This window comes from Aythya fuligula, chromosome 1, assembly GCF_009819795.1.
Source record: "Aythya fuligula isolate bAytFul2 chromosome 1, bAytFul2.pri, whole genome shotgun sequence".
NCBI lineage: Eukaryota > Metazoa > Chordata > Aves > Anseriformes > Anatidae > Aythya > Aythya fuligula.
The window spans coordinates 139,468,638-139,487,708 of record NC_045559.1 but is presented as its reverse complement, the minus strand read 5'-3'; the positions used below and the strand labels follow the sequence as shown (position 1 = coordinate 139,487,708).

General features: G+C 42.7%; 1 protein-coding gene across 1 annotated transcript in view; it reads left to right on the top strand.

Moving 5' to 3' along the window:
* AFF3 (AF4/FMR2 family member 3) overlaps positions 1 to 19,071 on the top strand; it is a 336,670-nt gene that overhangs the window by 256,307 nt on the left and 61,292 nt on the right. The window contains exon 9 of the mRNA XM_032200334.1: positions 4,996 to 5,036. Coding sequence (XP_032056225.1) covers positions 4,996 to 5,036 — 41 coding nt within the window. The remainder of the gene's footprint in view (positions 1 to 4,995; positions 5,037 to 19,071) is intronic.

Here is a 19,071-nt window from a genome sequence, read left to right as displayed (position 1 = left end):
AAAAAATAGAAGACAAAATGTCTGAGTTTGCCATTGGTCAGTTCATTGGCTTTTATTTGCCAAATCATGCCATGGGCAATGTGAAAGAAAATGTATCCATGATCAACCTGCAGTGTATCCAAGACACTCTTCCAAGCCCAGCAGAACATTCTTCATTAGTTCTCATTTGTTTTTTTTCCAAAAATGAATGTAAACCCAGCAGTTTATGAATTCTGTTCCAACTAATTTTAGAAGTGAAATGAAATAATAAAATAAAATAAAATAAAATAAAATAAAATAAAATAAAATAAAATAAAATAAAATAAAATAAAATAAAATAAAATAAAATAAAATAAATAAAATAAAATAAAATAAAATAAAATAAAATAAAATAAAATAAAATAAAATAAAATAAAATAAAATAAAATAAAATAATAAAATCTGGAGACCACTCTTAACACTCCTGGATCACCAGCTCAAGCTGTGTATTCAACCCATTCTGTTCACTGCTCAATCCCAACTACAATGCACTAGCTAGCTGCTCAGCCCCAATTACTATGAAAGTATTTAACTTCCTCTTTGATTTCTCTTCAACAACAGCTTGCAACTTGTGACACTTCGAGTAATTTTGGTAGCTCATTTAACACACACACTGAAACCTGAATATCTGCTGATTATGTTCCCAAGCTCCTGCTCACTGCAATAAAAGATGGAGAGAGGACATGCAATCTCTGGAGATTGAGAACCTGAACATGATTACTGCTGCCTGAAAACTTGCTTTGTCTCGGTAGTCTTAGGGTACAGCGAGGATCTTTCATGAATGATTAATGAACTATAGGCAGATCAATGAAACTCCGCCCTAAATGTATCTATAACCAATTCAGGTGTGGGACAAAGAAGTCTAACCAGCCGGTATCCTGTAATTTACAACTCTTGATGTAGTGAAACAGAGTAATCCATCAAATGTAGTGTGGCTACTTTCTCAAGCCCAAGTACCTGAGCCACCTAAGTGATTTATTTTTTTTTTCCCCTCCCCTGCTTCCTACTCAGAGTTAAAGTTATTATGTTGTGGGTTGGCCTCCAATATCCTTGTTCATACTGAGGAGACCCTCCCTCCATGAGTAAGCCCACTGATTCCAGGAACTGAAATTTTAGGATTATACTCATTACTGATGAACACATCAGAGTCTAGCACAATCACTTATCAGGAGAATCACTTATCAAGAGCACCTTTTAGTGGTAATTCTTGGAGATCTTTAAATTCTGTCAGCAGCATTGAACTTTGAAAATTATTTCTTATCCCTAATTTCTGTAGCCAGCGTAGTCACTTACTTCCAGGAATAATAAAGAATGCATAGCATATTCTCATTTTCTTTCTTGATGGATGGTGAGCTGGCCTCAGTAATGTTGTTAATGATGTAAAATAAAATGCAAATTAAATATCACAATCAAAAGGAAGCTATTCAAAAATAGCAGTGCAGGCAGGACACGATACTAAGTACCACCCTTTTGCTTACGATGTTACAAAGATAATGCCAGCGTATTAGAAACATAATAAATCAGAGAAAGCCATTTCTATAACGAGAGTTTTTCTATGGGTCATGACCCTCCATGGGGATTCATGAACGAGCTTAAATGGGGTCACAATAAAACTGTTAGCAAGAACCAAGGGCAGATATTTCTCCCTAAGCCGAGCAGCCAAGTCCTCTAGCAGGGGAACAAGAGAGCAGACTGTAATTAGTGGCCACAAGTATTTATACTTGCTACAGAACTGCTAACTACCTTTAATTACAACAGTTCACTTTCTCCAGGAGAGGGGAGCAATATAGGCTAGAATTAAAATTGCCAGACAGTTGCTAACTGCCTTTCATTGCAGGTAATAGGTCTGCTTCTCCAGGGAGGAAGGGTAAACTTGCAACTGAATTGCATTCCCCCATCACTCAGAAATGGAGCCATGATCAACTCAAAGGGTCACACAAATATGCAGCCAGACATGGCTGTATTTTCAAACAGTGTGAGCAAGAAATCAGTAGTCTCATCTGTAGAATGTGCCACCTCCAGGCAAGGAGTGAGTTGCAACCTGCATTGCATCCTGGTGAAGAAAGATGCTTATTAAAGGACTTAATATGAGAAGCTAATTGAAAAAGTGGAATGATGTCACTGAAAAATACTTGTACGTTTCTCCCTGCTGCCCTGGCTGTCATCTGAACCCACTTGCTGGCCCAGAAAGGATCACCTTTTCAAGGCTGTCAGCAGCTGGATGTACCAAGTTGGAAACTGAAGATTGGCACTTGAGGCTGCAGTCCAGCCCCACATGGCCTGGCTCAGTTTAGCACCCTGAACAGATCGAGACAAATCCTCTCCTTTTCCCTCCTAAGGGCTGCTTTCAACTAGACTGGAGGCGAAAGTATACAGTTCTTCTCCCTCTCTCAAAATTAGGGATTTTCGGGAAATACAAGGGTGGTAGGCACTTCACGCCCCCATGTCAGGGAGCTTTTAGGGTCATCAAAGTCCATGTGTGCTTTCTTGGGGTCTCTGCAAGGACCCTGAGGACTGTGGCTACAGAGCAGCAGTCTCTTTTTGGCTCCAGCAGCCACCACAAACCTTGCTCAGGTCGAGCTCTGCATCTCCCCGGAAGGAATTAAGAGAGACATCAGGTGAAAATGAACTCACTAGCAGACCTGCCCTTTTCTTGTTGCCCCCTCAGTCCTGTCCCCATTCTCACACCACACCCTGCACTGCCTCCCTCCCCCTGGGGAGGCAGCTCAGAAAAGGCATGCAGCTTACAAATGACCTGGCAAAATAGATAGATAGATAGATGATAGATAGATAGATAGATAGATAGATAGATAGATAGATAGATAGATAGATAGATAGATAGATAAAGGAAGAGTGTTAATTTCCAGCTGGATGCGTTTTCTAACCTGTTTCATTGCCCAACCACCTGTGGTGGTCTTAGCCAAGACTGGGAGACATTAAAAGTGGCTTAAACAGCACTGCCACATAATGGCTGCCTGCAAAGGAAAGATGTGAGAGAAGAAGGAATGGTGATTTGCATGATGTCTACATTACTTGGGCATGGGGAAGGGCTCTGATAGTGCAAGGAAGCTCCAGACCTTTGCAGACAAAAGCATAACAGTGTAGAGACCAGCACTGGGAGCTGGACAATATGAGTCACGATGGCCAAAAGCTCCTGCTAGTGAGGGTAATTAAGCATGAGAGGAGATGGGTTCACATTGGTCTGGGTCGTTTAAGAAGAAGTTAAGTCACAAGACATTCTTAAACCCAAGATTTGGGTCTCTCCTGTGTTTTTGTGCAAGAAGTGGGGTGAAATTATCATAGGGAGCCCCCCTCAAAGGTGAGAACAAACAAGGTGCCAGCCTACTGAAATGGAGGGCAGGTGCTCTGCTTAAAACCTGTCCTGTACCCAGTGTCCTGGTGGACCCAGACAGGGTTGTACCCAAAGAGCGTGCCAGTAGAATGAGCTATCAGAGACAATAAAAGTCCAAGCTCCATATTATTAGAAAATAACACTAAAACCAGCAGGTTCATGCCATGGGCACGTTCCCACTGAGCTGGTGGGACCTTTCCAGCTCTTCCTGTGGGCTCTCTGCCCACCACAGAAAGTGAAAGCAAAGGGAAAACCCTCCTGCCAGCAGGGGATGTGGCACAGCCCTTATCTCCTGACAACCCAGCATGGGACACACAGCAAACCACTCTTCCCTTTGAAAACTTCCTGAAAGTGCCTACTTCCAAAATCATGTGGACACCCTTCCCAAAGCACTTCTGCACTACTGTCAGATCTGCATAGATCCATTCAGGGAATCTTTTTACCCCTGTCTGTGAAATGCTCCAGTCAATGAGACTGCAAGTGAGGTTTTATCCAGTGTTTCTTTGTAGCCTAGCCAGGAGGGCTGCTTTCATGCTCTCTGGTGCTGACCAGGATGCCGGGATGCATGTTCAGGGATGGGGATGTTCAGGGATGGGCATGTTCAGGGATGCAGCCCCCTGCAGCCTGAAGAGCCAGAGATATCGTTTGCGAAACATGCTTGCCGGTGGCTGCAAAGAGAAAACCTACACTTAATTTTCTGCCCCTTGACTGCCTGTGCTGCATGGCTTTGTGTCCCTTCTGCGCCAGGCGAGGCACAGCCCGGACAGGGATGAGTGGGAAGGAGCCACTCCGGGCAGCCACAAGCAGAATTGGGGCTTTAAAGTAGATTTTCAGAACATTATGGATTTCATCTTTGCTTAGCAGCTAGTTACTGTGCTGAAGTCATGAATCACCCTGCTTGAAGTGATTCAAGGAGGGGAAAGAATAATAATAATAAAGTGGCAAACCAGCTCAGGGATAGGCTTGGGAGTCCTATTAAACTTGAGAGGCTACGATTTCTATTCCCAGGACTGCTGGCTAACACAAGAACGAGCACCATGCCTCCCCACCCCATCCAAAAGAGTTGTGCTAGGCAAAAACTGAGGAGCAAACCAGCAACAGGTCAATCCTGTGCTGCGTAGCCCAGAGTTGCCAGCAGATTAACATGGCAGCGCTCATGAAAAGTCTGCGGCAGCTCTGGCAAGCTTTGCAAAATCTATAATTATAGCTACAGGCTTCGTCGCACAAGGAACCAAATATGTGATGTTTGTTTCTGTGGAAGAATGGGAGGAGACTGATGGTAAAGGAGAGGGAGTGGGAGTGCGGAAGCGGGGAGAGGGGAAGGAAGAGAGCTGAGCCCTGCAGAGTTTTCAGAGACCTGCAGAAAACCGTCTAAATAGAGCAGTTCAGACCTCAAATACTGCGCTGTGCTTTGACAATCTCCTGGTTTATGGCGTACTTAACAAAGTGTTCTTACATTTACCAGGCTGGAATGTCCATTTTGCTGTAGACTCTCTGCTACTTTGCTAGTACTTTAAAATTTGGACACGTGACAAAAATGTGTGTAACGCATTTTTTAAAGTGTTGATTGTACTCGTAATTTTAAAGTCAGAATATAAAATAAACATCTCTGCCCTTTCTTCCAGCAGGCAGCACAGAGATCTGCTCTCCGCGTTCTGTCTGACAGGTACATTTTGTCATTTTTATGAACTATAAATTGCTTTATGAAACGTTGAGCCCTATTTATTGTGGCATATAACTCATAATCGGATTTTGTCCCCAAAGTATCTGCGAACTGGGATGTTAAACATTTTGCATGCTTGGATTTGTCATGCATGTGTAGAGTTTATTACTGCAAAAATCACAGTCTTGTTGTATTTCATACAGAGTATGCAGAATCCCTTGTTGTGATACCAAACGAGAGATAAGAAACTTACTGGAGAAGGCATGAATGATGCAGTAAATTCTCAGCTTTAGAGTTTGCTGAGATATATCTAAGCTCATTTTTCAGCAATAAGTACTTCATTTATTTTGAGATGTTCTCTTTTGACTTTTTCCAAATTCTTTCCCTGGGAATTGCTCCTCTTGTGATGAGATACTCCGTACATTTCAGGCACAAAAACAATGCCTTTTTTTACCCCATAAGTTTTGAGGGATCAGTATTTTAGAGGAATTTAATTCATTATTTTTTTTACTTCTTCTGGAACTGCAGCAGTGCTTCAGGCAGATAAGAAAGGGACCAAATCCTTAGCCAGCTTTCAGGTTTTACTCAGCTCTTTTTCAAGCGAATTTCCATCAACTTCAATGGGAAACTGGCCTGAGCAAGGAATTCAGGATTCGGGCCATAGTAAATGTTATAGTTGGGCCGTAATCTGCACAGGTATTTACCTTAAATGACTTTTATGAAAGAGGATTGATTGAAATATAAGGTAGCTTTCTAAGACGGTCCTGATTTCTTTTCCAGTTTTGGGAAGAGGGGGGAGGGAAGGGGAAGGAGAGACTGTACGTTTTAGTGCCTGTGAAAAAGAACCAGCAGATTTACATTTATCCACAAATGAGGTACTGTGTCATGCGGGCTGACACAGAGTAAATTTCCCCCTGCCTTGCTGGCAGCCCCCTGCGCTCCGCCTGGCCCCCCGCCCCCCGCCTCCCTGGGAATAAGCAGTAATTGACTCTCGAAGCCAGCTCAGGCCAGGATTTCTCCAGAGCAGAGCCTGTCACTTAGGCTGAATTATATCTTGTGCACGGATGAATAACATTTCTCTCTGGTCTGAGGCTAAGACTGCCAAAATTATCAACCTTCCCCCCCCCACCTCTGCCCAGTTTACAAACACCATTTTGTTTAGGATTTCTTTTACCCCCCTTAAAGAAAAAAAAAAAAAAGAAAAAAGAAAAACAGACTGAAACATATGGGATGCAGGAGAAATCACTGACTCGGTTGTAGAGTACACGAGTATTTGCTGTAATGGGGATGAATGCAAAAAGAAAGAGGAGTCAGGGCAGCATCGTGTCCATCTCCCCGGAGGTGTGCAAGCTCAGCCACCAGGCCAAGCAGCTTTCACACGTGGTGGGATGATGCTGTGACAGTGTGGGGAGGCATTTCTCAGCATCCTTCCCCTGGGCTGAGCAAGGAGCACTCCCACAGAACTGCCCCTGGAAGCAGTCAGCAAACCCCAAACCCTGCTCTGTCACTCCTAGGAAGAGCAGTGGTGACGGTGCGTAGATGGTCCCAGCCCCACTGGGGGTGAGGAACCTCTCTGCATCGAGCAGGGGCCCAAAACTGAAACTGTAAAGGTTCTGCCTAGCCTTGGCTAAAGGGAGAGCTCCTGTGATATTGTTGCCCAGTGCTTGTGTCCCAGGAGCAGTGACGAGTGCCTGGCCACACACCAGCACGTCCCAGCACCAAGGGAGGTGAGGTGGCAGGTTAAATCAAGCTCTCGGCAATTTCACCCACCATTCTTTCTTAAAATTTATTCTCCAGTAGTTCTCGTTTCAGTTTTTGCTTTCAGGTTTTATTAAAAAGCTAACAGTTAGCTAAACTGAAAGAGGCAAAAAAAGGGGGAGTTTTTAAACCTGTAGCCATTGATTTCTCCAGTGTGCTGCACTCAGTCTTGTTTTCAGACTGCCACAGTAACCCCCAACAGATTTATGTGCAAACACAAAGATTAGTGACCCAGAAGCTCGACTGAAACAGCTTTTCTGCTTCCAGAAGACAGGTTGCTCTGCACATGCACTGACTGTTTTGTCAGGAAAGATGCACTGGCCCCATTCACTTTTCATTCTCTCATGGAAAACCTTCAGTGTTTATACAGCACAGCTTCGTTTTAATTTTATTATGCTTTTCAGTAAAGTGGTCTAACTATAAAGATTGCTCAATTTCTGGGACAGAGAAGTACAAACATTTAACTCATATACCTTAATGGTATAGTGCTAGCATATCTTCAATGGCATGACTCTCGAATCCACTGCCTGAATAGCTTTCAAATTAAGAAAAATGTCTGTACCTAAAATACTCAGTGCGTTCTGCTATTATTTAACAGTGAGCAGTGTGGTTAAGCCAGGTCTTAAACCTGCTTAATCCCACTGAGCTAAATAGATTTTATTATTGACTCCCCTGGTCCCAGCACTCTGACCTCAGGACTAAAGTTAAAAGCTAATTTTTTGCAGGCTATTACGCTAACCCAGAGCACTTGCTTGCTGGATATATTTGCAACGGGGAATGTCCAGCTGTAAATTACAGATGTTTGTAATCATACCCAAACACAACACTCATTATTATTCTTTTGTTCTTTTTCGGCTGAAAAGCCCACCATGAGGGAGACCGCACAGTACTTAATCCACACATTAAATTTACTCACAGCTCATATTCATGCACAAGATAAGATTTTCCATGAAGTAAAGATTTACAGTGGTCCTAGGGCACTTCTATTCCCCTAGCTGCTTTTATTTCTCTGTGCTGTAGTGCAGGCCAAGTGGGTCTGACTAAGAGTCTTGAGTACTTAGAGGAAAGCCTTGTGCCATCGCTGAATTTCCTCTCTCAGTGTAATAGGGAAAAGCTGTCTCATTCCCTGCAGTGCCTGGGTGGTACTTATGGGACACGCTTCATTCACAGGCCCAGTCTATTATCCTCTTTGTGTCCTTACTGTGGAGGATGCAGAGAGACGTTGCTAGCTCTGCCCACCCTCACCCAGGGGCAGAGGTGGGAGCTGAACTGGCAGCAAGGGGTCCCACACAGCCTGGACATCATGCAGTCATGCTGGCCAGCCCTTCCACCCCACCTGATAAGAGCCAGCTTTCCAGCTTACACTCAGCACCTGGTTTATATATTTGTTTCATCAAGGCCTGAACTGTTCAGTACAGGCTGTGATAAAACGGTTTGATTTACCACCCTGAGCTGCTGCTAGACAAGGCATCTCGACACAAACATCAGTTTTGCACTGTAGATGAGCACCATTCATGAGGTTTGGTGAGCTTCAAAGCCTATCTGTCCTTTGGCTCACCTTCCTGTTGGGTGTACTTTACATTTCCCTGTAGCCATACCCTCTCCATCCATGCTTGGTCACTGTTAGGACACTGACATGCAGGCTGTGCCAGGTGTGATCTGTTTTACCCTAACGGGTCTGACCAGTTGCATTAGAGGTCTTGAGGGAAGAACAAATTGTTCCCACTCTCCTCTGGAGTGCTGATCATAGATAGAGTCATAGAATCATCTAGGTTGGAAAAGACCTTTAAGATCACCAAGTCCAACCATCAACTCAACCTGCCCAGTCCCAAGATGGGTGTGCAGAACTGAGAGGAGGGTCATGAGAAGCAGCAGAGCAATACATCTGCAGGCAGAGAGATGGTTTGGAGGCAGAGGTGCTGCTGAACTATCTCTCACAGGTGTGTGCCTGCACCTAGCACCCAGCTGCGAGGAACAATGAATGGAAAAGGTTGGCCTGGGACAATCCATTCCATTCCCCTGATACTGTAAGCAGCAATAGGGTCAGTGATTAGTCCAGCAGGATCTGTAGCATGGCTCTTCTCCTTCAGACAAAGCCACATTGAGATACACCATTTGAGTTATGAGGCCTGGGGAATAGGCTGCTTGTAAAGAATTAAGGCAACAATAAGAGGCAATGTAGACTTTTAATAGATCATTTAAAGTAGGGAACACAGCTGTCTAAGCAGCCCTAAAACTTTCAGTGGACCAAGCCAAAGATTTCTTGTTCTCAAGTATCTGCTCTAGCTGTGATTAAGCAACGCAGTTAAACTTGTGATACCCTGAAGGACGTAAATAGCCCGGTGGCAGCTAGCAAAAATACTCACGTGCTTCATGTCACCCACACACTTCTGTTTGTGTTGGACTGAGTTGTTTGATAACGTCGCCTTTCACACTGAGCAAGTCCTACACTTGCAAAGCTATGTGGTCAGCTTATCAGCGGAGTGACTCAGCTCACAGGCTGGCCAGCAAGCCGTGATGTGACAGGTCTGTGCAGCCAGTGACAGCCGAGGGGAAGCCTTGGCTCAGGACAGCTGATCCACATCCCAGCAGAGAGTGAAGGAACTGAGATCATGGGGGATGCAAAGGCTGGCTGGAGAAGAGCATGCATGCACGGTGCTCTTTGCCATAGAAATGAACACGAGTCCCTCCAGCAGAGTTGGTACATTGCTTATGCTTTCAAGATTATCTTTGCAAGGAAAAAAATATCTCTGACAGGGGATACGGATTTACCATTAATTCCCTACGTGGAAGCATGGCTGTTTGGAAATGCTGGTGCCCCACATTTCCACTAGGCATGGGGTAGGAAAGGGTGACAGGTGCTGCTTCTTGTGGCAGAAATGATCTAGAGTTTCTTAGCCCTCCTAGGTACAGAACTTGAACAAGAGTAACGTTATGTATTGCATATAGGGTATTATTTCCAGTACTGGAGTATGCTGTGAATTGGTGAAAAGGGGCTTCAGAAAAGAGCCTGTGTGGAAGGCTTGGAATAAAAAGGAATAGATATCTCTGTAAAACTGGATTCTATTTCCTTTTATTTAACTTGAGAGCAAGATCTGCAACACTCATCCATTCACTGCTGGATGCTTTCCCATGCCTTGACTGTTGCTGGTGTTTGTCTGGAATTGTTCTACGACAGCTCTGGAGATGCAATTTGGGTGTATTGCAAAGCTGCATGAGAAGGTGAGGCGGAGCTGTTCCAGGGAATTTTAGCAATTTTGAGCCCTAGCTAGCCATACTAAATACCGAAATTCCTTTGGTGTTTAAAGAAAGAGAAAGAAAAGTGAAGCTGCATTTTTTCTTCAAGGAAGTAATAGCAGTTTGCTGTCATGATAGCCAAACATTTCGCAGATCCCTATGGGCAACCCCATGCACTCTCAATAGCTCCCCAAAGATATTAGAGGGGAGACGATCGGTTCTAGTTCACAGAAACATTAGCATTTTGAAAAATATCTGTCTGCTAAAAGAAAGGTCTGACTAGCAATTTCTCATGAATTTTCTTTGGCTCGCTAGTTCTTTTAAGAATCCGTGTGTGGATAATTACAGAATTAACATGGGGTGAAAAAGAGACAAGGTGCATGACTGCGGTCTTTTAAATATTGGTAAGGGGAAAACAGGTCCCATTGCTGGCTGGCAGCATGAAGAATATGCAAAGTGCTATTGGGAAGAAGAGTGTATATGCGTGCAGCATATGAAGTGCCTCAGCATATGATTAACCTCACTGGGTATGTAGTAAATAGTAGATAACTGTGATCAAAAAAGTATTCATGTGATTTATCAAGCTGAGCAACTGTGCATTTTGCAGTGAAGCAGGAGGTCAATCCTGAAATCTAGGGCAAGTAGAGCAATAGGAAATTGCAGGGACTAAGAAGTTAATCATACCGTTGGACTGCTTCCATCTGGTTTTGAAAGACAGAGTCAGTGCAGTGCTAGCAAGGGCTCTTCACGGCAACAGATCAGGAATTAATTTTTTCAGCAAATCTTCAACTATCATTTGCAGTAACACAGGCTTATAAAAATGTAATTTAATTTCTTGGGAATAAATCACCTAGGACAAGAAGTGTGAGAGAGTGTTTTAATGTGTATACATGAGGTAAAAAGGAAAAAAAAAAAAATGAGCAAAGGAGAAACAGCGAAAATCCAAGAGGAAACAAACATTAATGATATGAAACCTGGAAGGCATAAATGGCCGCCTGGTTAAATCATGCAGGTAATTGTCTTTGAAAAATCAGTTTGCAATTGGGAACCTTCTACATTTTTATGACCCTTGGAGGCATAATCTTCTGTAACCTGTCTGTCCATCTTCATCAGCACGGGTCAAAGGAGCACTGACTTTAAGTATTGTCGAACTGATGCTCTGAATACCGCTCCCATATATCATGGGTACATAGCTATGGGCAGTGAATTTGTTAATATATTCTGTGTTTTCTTTATTATTGATATTACTTACTGATATTTCAATGAGACTTGAACATTATGCTCCCTTTGGGCAATGACAGTGCCCTTAAGCAATGAACATGTTGTAAAACAAAGGGGATTTTAACCTTGATAGCAACACTAGTAGCTGAAACGTGCTTTATGGGAAGAGGTAGGGAGGGCAGTTAGCTGATAATATTATGCCTTTCTTCCTTCAGCAGTAGGATAAGAGAATAGAGAGACCTGTACTATGAATGATGTATTGTGCTATTTTTAGGGCTATGCTGCAAAAGTGAAATCTTATAAATACTTTTGTATCTATTTCCTGGCAGTCTGAAGAAAAAGAGCTCAGGTTTACACAGCACTAATAGCAGGAAACCAGGGATCATGCTGTTCCCACAAATCACCATGCTTCCATTACCACCGTATTTTAAGAAACGCTGAAATTTCGTAGCAAGCAGCGTCACCTCAGCCTGGCCCAGTTACATGACGTTAGTGTGGGGCTTTAGACCCTTTTGTGTCTGTTGACCATGTTCTAGCTGGAGCTCAGAGAGTCTCCAGAGCGGGTACAGCAACATGAAGGAGAAATTTCAGCTCCCTGTCAGCGAGCTAGCTGTCCTGCAGCAGGTGGAAGGAGATGCCCCCTTCAAGCTTTAATCGCTCAGTAATCAGCAAGGCACAACAGGGTTTTCTGGCACCTGTCCCACGCTCCATGGATGACATGCTCACTTGAGTCACTTTTTCTTGCCTCTTGCAAAGGTAATTTAGAAATTGTAGCTGAACATCTGTTAGCCTTGTTACTGGTAAGGCTATTTGCCTACTGCCCTATATATGCATATGGCATATATACATGTATATACATATATATATTTATTATTATTATTATTATTTATTTTAGCTTCAGGAGCACTTTCTCCTTGCTCTTCGCTTTCTTCTGACCCAGGCAACAATGGAGATAAAAAGGAAATGGGAGCCCAGGTTACGCTGGGGGAGAGCGGGCACTTTCTGTAGGAGGCCAGTCCCCCAACAGAGCTGTGATTGTGCCCAGGGTAGGCAAGGAACTCCTCAGTAAAGTGTCTTCATTTGGCCCCCAGTCACGATACACACAGTCTGCACTTTGTCTGGCCCTTTGCTTTTTGAAGGGTGAAGAGGACACCACACAGGACAAGCAGAACTGCAGCCCGGTTCTTCACAGGCAAAAGTGAAGGACAGTATGTACAAAGAAAGAGACTCCCCCAGATTTCTCCACAGTGATCACTGTGTGGCTGAATCACTCCTGAGATGTTCCTGTGAGGAGATTGTATTGTCATGGTCTGAGACACTTTCCTCCCCCATGCAGTCTAATCAGGTGCCTCTGCTTTTTCTTCATGACTGCCTTGGAGTTGATGTAGGCTGTATGAAAGCTTTTATCCTTTCCTCTCTCCTTGAATTTGAGAAAAGATGGATTTACTCTGCTGCTGAGGAAGGGTTTGCACTGTTCTATATTTCTTGCATTTCAGTGAAAGAAAATAAAAGTGTGATCTTTAAGCAGCCTGGGTTTCCTCCCAGAGAGAAAAGTGGGAACCTCTCTGAAATCTGACAGGGCTCTACGTAAGAAAAAACAGTTTCCCACTTAGTTATTTTACATACACCAATGCAAAGGTACAGCAGCAGGCTGTTAAGGACCTGAAGCTTGGTGTGATCAACCAAGTCTCATAGAAAAGCTGGATACCTCTAGAGAAGTCCTTGTCAAAGAAGTCTTGAGAAAGACCCACATCCAGAACTTTCTGGAAAAAAAAAATCACAAAACTATTTTTGTCAGCTTCCAGACTCCTCTTCCTTTGGCAATGCTTGGTATTTTCAGGTCATCTCATGGCTGAGACTTTTGGCCAAAACAATAACATCTAAGTCTCTTGAGGACCACCGAATTCCTACAGCAAGTCTGTGAAGGGGCTTTTCCACAGCCTGCTAAACAGACACCCAGAATCATGGAGGTCCTAGTGGTGGCAAAAGTCTACCCCCATCCACTGAATATTTTTTTTCATTCATTCCTCTAAAAACAACTTTTTTTTTTTTTTTTTTTTTTTTTTCCTGTGGAGTACAATGAAATCTAGATCCTAGATACATTCAGAGAAGCAGAGAAGTTCTATGTATTGATGTACCCAGAAGCCAAATTAAAATCTTTGGGAGTTTTTGGTGGGTAAGGAATGTTATACCAAGCTGTAGGTCTTGAGCTGGTTAAAGAGGAATACTTTTTCCATGCATATGAAACGTCTTTCATGCAGACATCAGGAGGAGGAGGTATGTTTATATGCTTTTCAGCCAACATTGACAAATTGGCTTTGCATGCAAACCTCTTGGTTTACCCAAGTAGTTTGTGGCAGCAGGGAGCATTTTTTCATGGTAGATGTGAAAAGTAAATAGAAAAATGACAAGTTTCTGGTTTAGGATGATTGAGGGATTTTTCTGCATGAAATGGAAGCTTAAATCATATAATTGTTTTTAACGTTCCGAGTCCCACAGTAATTCTCTGTGCGGTTCATCAGTGGCTCAGATAGGAGCTCACTGGCAATGATTCTTACTTCACACTGAACTCCACACTTTAAAACTCTGTTTTAAACTTCAGTGACCAGATTTTCAGTGGTACAAATTGAAATAGCTCCACTGATTTCAGTAGTGTTATCTCAGTGTTCATCCACAGACGACCTGCCATCAGCAGTTTGGAAACATTTCCAGCTCTTAAAAAGCATGTTGCTTCCAAAGGTTGCACAAGTGAAATCTTCAGAGGAGCACACCCGGCACGCAGCTCAGGCTTCAGGATCTGGTTACGGTTCTTGTTCAGCTCATCCTGACTGTCTATCAGCTCGCCCGACACGCTTGTTGGCAGCCAAATGAGAAGGGCTGCATTTGGGCTCCTCAACCGCTGGAGCTTTCTTGATGGAAACTGAGATGTCAAAAGCTCAAATGGCTCAATTTCCAAAGTTGCAAGGTTTCTCTCCCAGCCAGCATTTCCAGGAGGTCTGCCTGGTGACATTTTCTTCACAAATGTTCAGAACAAACACTTTCTGCTTATTTTTCGCTATTATTGCTTTCTTCTGGGGCTCTGTTTCATGGGAAAATTCAGAATTGGAAGGCTTGGTTCCAAACTGGAATGGCATGAAATTTCAAAATCCTTCTCAAAATGGAGAAGGAAGACCTTCCTTCTCCCAAGGACTCTATTTATAGTAGGCTGCCCTTTTTGCAGTCAGAGAGGGGCCAGATCATATTATAACTATGTGCTCTCATGTGTTTTTAACTTAGATGTAAAATTAGGTCTGGCTTGAAACTAGGTGTAAAGAGTTTAGGTTCAGACATTACATTTTTATAACCTGAAAATGATATAATTTAGAAAGGCAGAAATAAATAGAAATTACTTAAATTAAATTAGACTTTTTTTTTTTTTTCCAAGGGATATGATTTAAATGAGACACATGCTATCTTTAATATAGTCTGTAATCTTCTGGCATTTTAGCAAAACTGGAAAATTATTTATTTTAAAGGAAAATATTTTCTGCCTAATGAAATTTACTTTTCGTACCGGTGTATCTTCTGTATTAGATTGCTATAAAGATTTTAAAGGTCTTTTTCATTCTCAACTCAAATGCATAACTTTTCTTCATGCCTATGGGACTCCCTCTTCACACACATTCACACAGAAGAGAATAGGCCCTTCTCTGTGGAAATCCAGCAGCACAATAATTCACGAAAAGCACTCACTTATTATTTACTGGGACAATCAAGCATAACTGCTCTAAATGAACAAACAGTTTGTCAAGTTAATAAAAAAAAAAAGAAAAAAGAGAGAGAGAGAGAAGAAGAGAGAGAGAGAGAGAGAGAGCAGGGTAAAAGAATTCCATGATTCTGATTTACACAACAGATAAAAATCACCCCAGAAGTCATAGAGACCTGCCAAGTAAATCTCTTGCTTTGTAACAATCCTTTAGGACACTTTAATTTGCTTTTGTGAGTATCTGTACTGGTCCTGGCTTTAGCTCACACTGTACATGACCAGGGAGATCTGTGTTGGTCCTTGCCTGGATAGGTGACGGCTGCTGACGGTGCTGATGGTATTGCCTGGCTCACAGCAGCTCTGCAGGAGGTCACATCTTCCTTTTTCTTCCTTTCCACAACCTGTTTAGAGAGGAATGAGGAATGAGGAAAAAGACACTGAGCCTCTACCACAGGCATCACCCCTTTCTCTTCCCCAACTCTCCGTGATGTCCCCGGCCCGGCCCTCAAATTTCCCTACCAGTTTCTTGAGGGACCTCATCCCAGAACCTCCCTTGCTGGCTCTCTGACCATTTTTCACAGTGCCTTGCCTCCCTGCCTGTCATGTCTGCCCTTTTCCTGCTCCTCAAAACCACTCCAACCCCATCAGGATACCTGGAGCCTTCCCCAGGACCCAGTTCAGCACCCACTGCCAAAAAGTTGACGTGGACGCGATCACTGGAGGGTGTTGGCCTACTTTCCTACTGCATGGAAGAAATGGCCAAAACGTGGGGCCAACACAGCTGTCTGGTTTCACAGCCCCAAGGACACTGGCACAAGATTTTACCAGCATGTGGTGGGACATTAGTAGGGGGACGTCATTGCCACCTACCCATCCAGGGCCACCCCTCAGCCACCGGCCCCATGGTGGGGTTTTCTGCATGTCTGCTGAGTCTTCTCCCTTTCGTTCCCTGTAACCTCCATCACTCACCCCTGCTAATAATGCCCTCAAATGCTGATTTCCTGAAGTCACTTCTTTTAAGGTCATGATGTCCCTTCTTCTAAAAGGTAATAAGCTTGATACTGACCATGTGGAGCTAGAGAGGGTTTGTAAATATTTGTATCCACAGTATTATTCCTTTGATAACAGATACTAGGACAATATTTCCCACATTAAAAGGGCTCATGGGGAGGGTTTAGGAACTCAGGCCAGGCTAAAATAGTTGCCTGAAGGAAGAGGAAAAACCTTGGAGAATTACCAGACACTTTTTTTAAAAATTTTGAGACAAATGGACTTTTCAAACTTTGCCCTGAAAAGAGATCTGGTCATGACCTACTATAAATCTCATATGGCCATTTAAAACCTCACAGAGCTCTGGTTAAACAGCATCGCACCAGACAAAACCTCCAGGGCATGAGGACATTGCTGCGGTTTTTCCCTTTCAAGCTTGTATATTGTCCTCATAACATATTGCCAATGTTCACAGGACCAAATGAGACTGTGGCCTTTCTTTAATGTACTCAGTGCTCTTGTGTTGAGAGCCTGTGAGGTCAACAGGAAAACATGGGATGAAATCTCGGCTGAGTGTCGGTCTTTCCCAGGCTTCCTGGCAATTTCCAACTTCTCACTCTATTGTTTTCACTTAATAAGATAGAACTTGTACTCTGCTCAGAAAAAAAAAAAAAAAAAAAAAAAAAAAAAAAAAAAAAAAGACTCAGAAAATGAGCAGTTTTGTAAAATCCTGGCAGCTTCCCAGTGTGCTGAAACGAATAACAAGCACACTCATTTTTCCAGTTTGAAACTTCTTGGTGCAAATCCCTCATGCAAATACCTCTCAGGGCTCGCAGCAGGAGGTGCAGTGTACAGAAAAGAAGAGTGTTGGGCTTCTGACATGAAGGCCATAGCCTGTGTTTTTGAAATAGGAATGTTGAAAGGTGGAGCTCTCAGAAGAAACTCCTGTGGGACTCTTCCAGCTGTTGAATCACCTTTTCTCCTCCTGTTGGAGGGATTCACAGCACAGCACCCCTCTCTGTTTAAGCTGAAGAGGGAAACAACTGCAAAGTCGGCTGTGCATGCCCAGAGAACAGTTTGAGAAGGCAACAAAATCTAAACACTCCTCTGAGATTATCACTCTGTAATTGATACGGAGATGTACTGTGACCTTTGGTTCAACTTGTCTTTTTATGCCATTTTCTGTATTAGCATGTTATCTGCCTGTCGTCTTCCACTGAATTTTAACCTTATACTGCCAATATTTTCCAAGTATTGTGTAAAAAACGTATGTATTTTCTTAAGTAATTATAAGGGATTTAATGCCAGTGAAAAGTACAAGGTTGATACCTGATTATCCAGGAATGTCTCAGTTGTGTTGCAAGGTTATCTGCCCCCCTCCTGCAGCCCTGTGCTATTCCCATGCATATTCTTTACTTGTGCAGACAAAGGGCAGCATTAAAGCAAGCAAGTGCCTTAGCATTCAATGTAGAAAACTAAGCTGAGCCAACACCACATAATTTTCAATGAAATGAATTTTATTCTTTTCTTACATTTGGCCAAAATGTAGTATTAATCATTTATTAGTATTATAAGAACAATGAAAAATTTCTGCCATTGGCCACTGTACATTATTCTCCTCCTCTGCTTGTGTAAGGTCTTCCAGGTTGATTTTACCAGGCAATTAGAACAAAGTTGCCCTACCCAAATTATTAGGGCTGTTTTTATGGCCAAAAGTCTGGTATCAACGTGGAGCAATAGTAAATTGGGGATCTGTTTTGAATTGTTCATATGCCAGTAATTTACTACATCAGTCTTTTAAATACATTACAGCAAATTCTATTCCCTTTATGGTTAAATGAGGAAACATCCAGAAAATTAATTCCCACTGCCCCATGTGGAGAAGATATACTACAGTGCCACAATGCATGCTTAGTTGCTTTGGAGTTCAGCTGCACAAGGGTGTCAGCAGTGTTCAACTGTTGAACCAGGAGGTTAGCTCAAAAGGACTAGCAACTGCAAAAGCCATAAATGCCAGGACCCGCCAGCCCTTTCTCCAGTTAATCCAAACACTACAAAGATGAAGAAGTGGTGAGATGTGGTTGTCCTGGCCAATGTAAAAAGGGAGATCACTGGGGGAAAGTATAAGCTGGAAGGAGAAAAGATGAGACTCTGTTAAACTAAGAAATTCTCTGGTACTTTTTACTGAGGCCATACTTTGCCTGAAAGAAGAGATTTTATGACACTATTTTCAAGTTGTGGTAAGCTGCAGTTTGATTGAGTCAAAGCTCAGCTTGTGTGAACATTTAAGGTACTCAAATGCACTCTGCACCTGTGCTGAAAAATAATTACCCCCCAAATGTCACACTTTCCTTTTTTTTTTTTTTTTTTTAGAAGTCACACCCAGCTTGCTTGGCAACTGAAATCCTAAAATTAACAACATATGTTTCCAAAGCTGAGATGTAAATGGGGTTTGCTTGGTTAGGAAGGGATTGCCTTAGGTTTATCTTGCAGCTGGTAAAGAGCTTGTTAAAGGTAGTAATGCAACCTTGAGGGGTTCTTAGTTTAATTGCTAACTAAGACAGCATTTTAATAGCATTGTTTTAATGTTGCTACCATCTTGTGGGAAGTAGAGTTATTTATTTGTTTGCAGAGCCACATAGCTAGGAAGTATCTTATTCAAGTTACATACATCTTCAGTTGACATGACTCGTGTTACAACTGGACCAAATGAACCAGACCTGTGCACTAAAACTAAACAAACAAATGTAAAATACATCACCATATTACTAGAACCACAACAAGCTAATTAACGATGGGCAACACAGCCATCAAATCAAGGTCACAATCAAGACCTGAACCAATGAATTGGTTCATGGCTTTAAGTTATAAAAATAAAATAAAATAAATAAATGTGGAAGGTAATCAGCTTTAAATTATAAGCTTGACATGAGATAGAACTACTTCGTTAGTTTTGCATGAGGAAAAACTGAAGAGAAGCCAACTCATGTTTCGACCAAGTTCCCCATGAATGTTGGCACAAGGCACTGACTAAGGCAATCAAGGACTATACACTTCAATCCTTGCCAGTGGTGCATGGAGGACTAA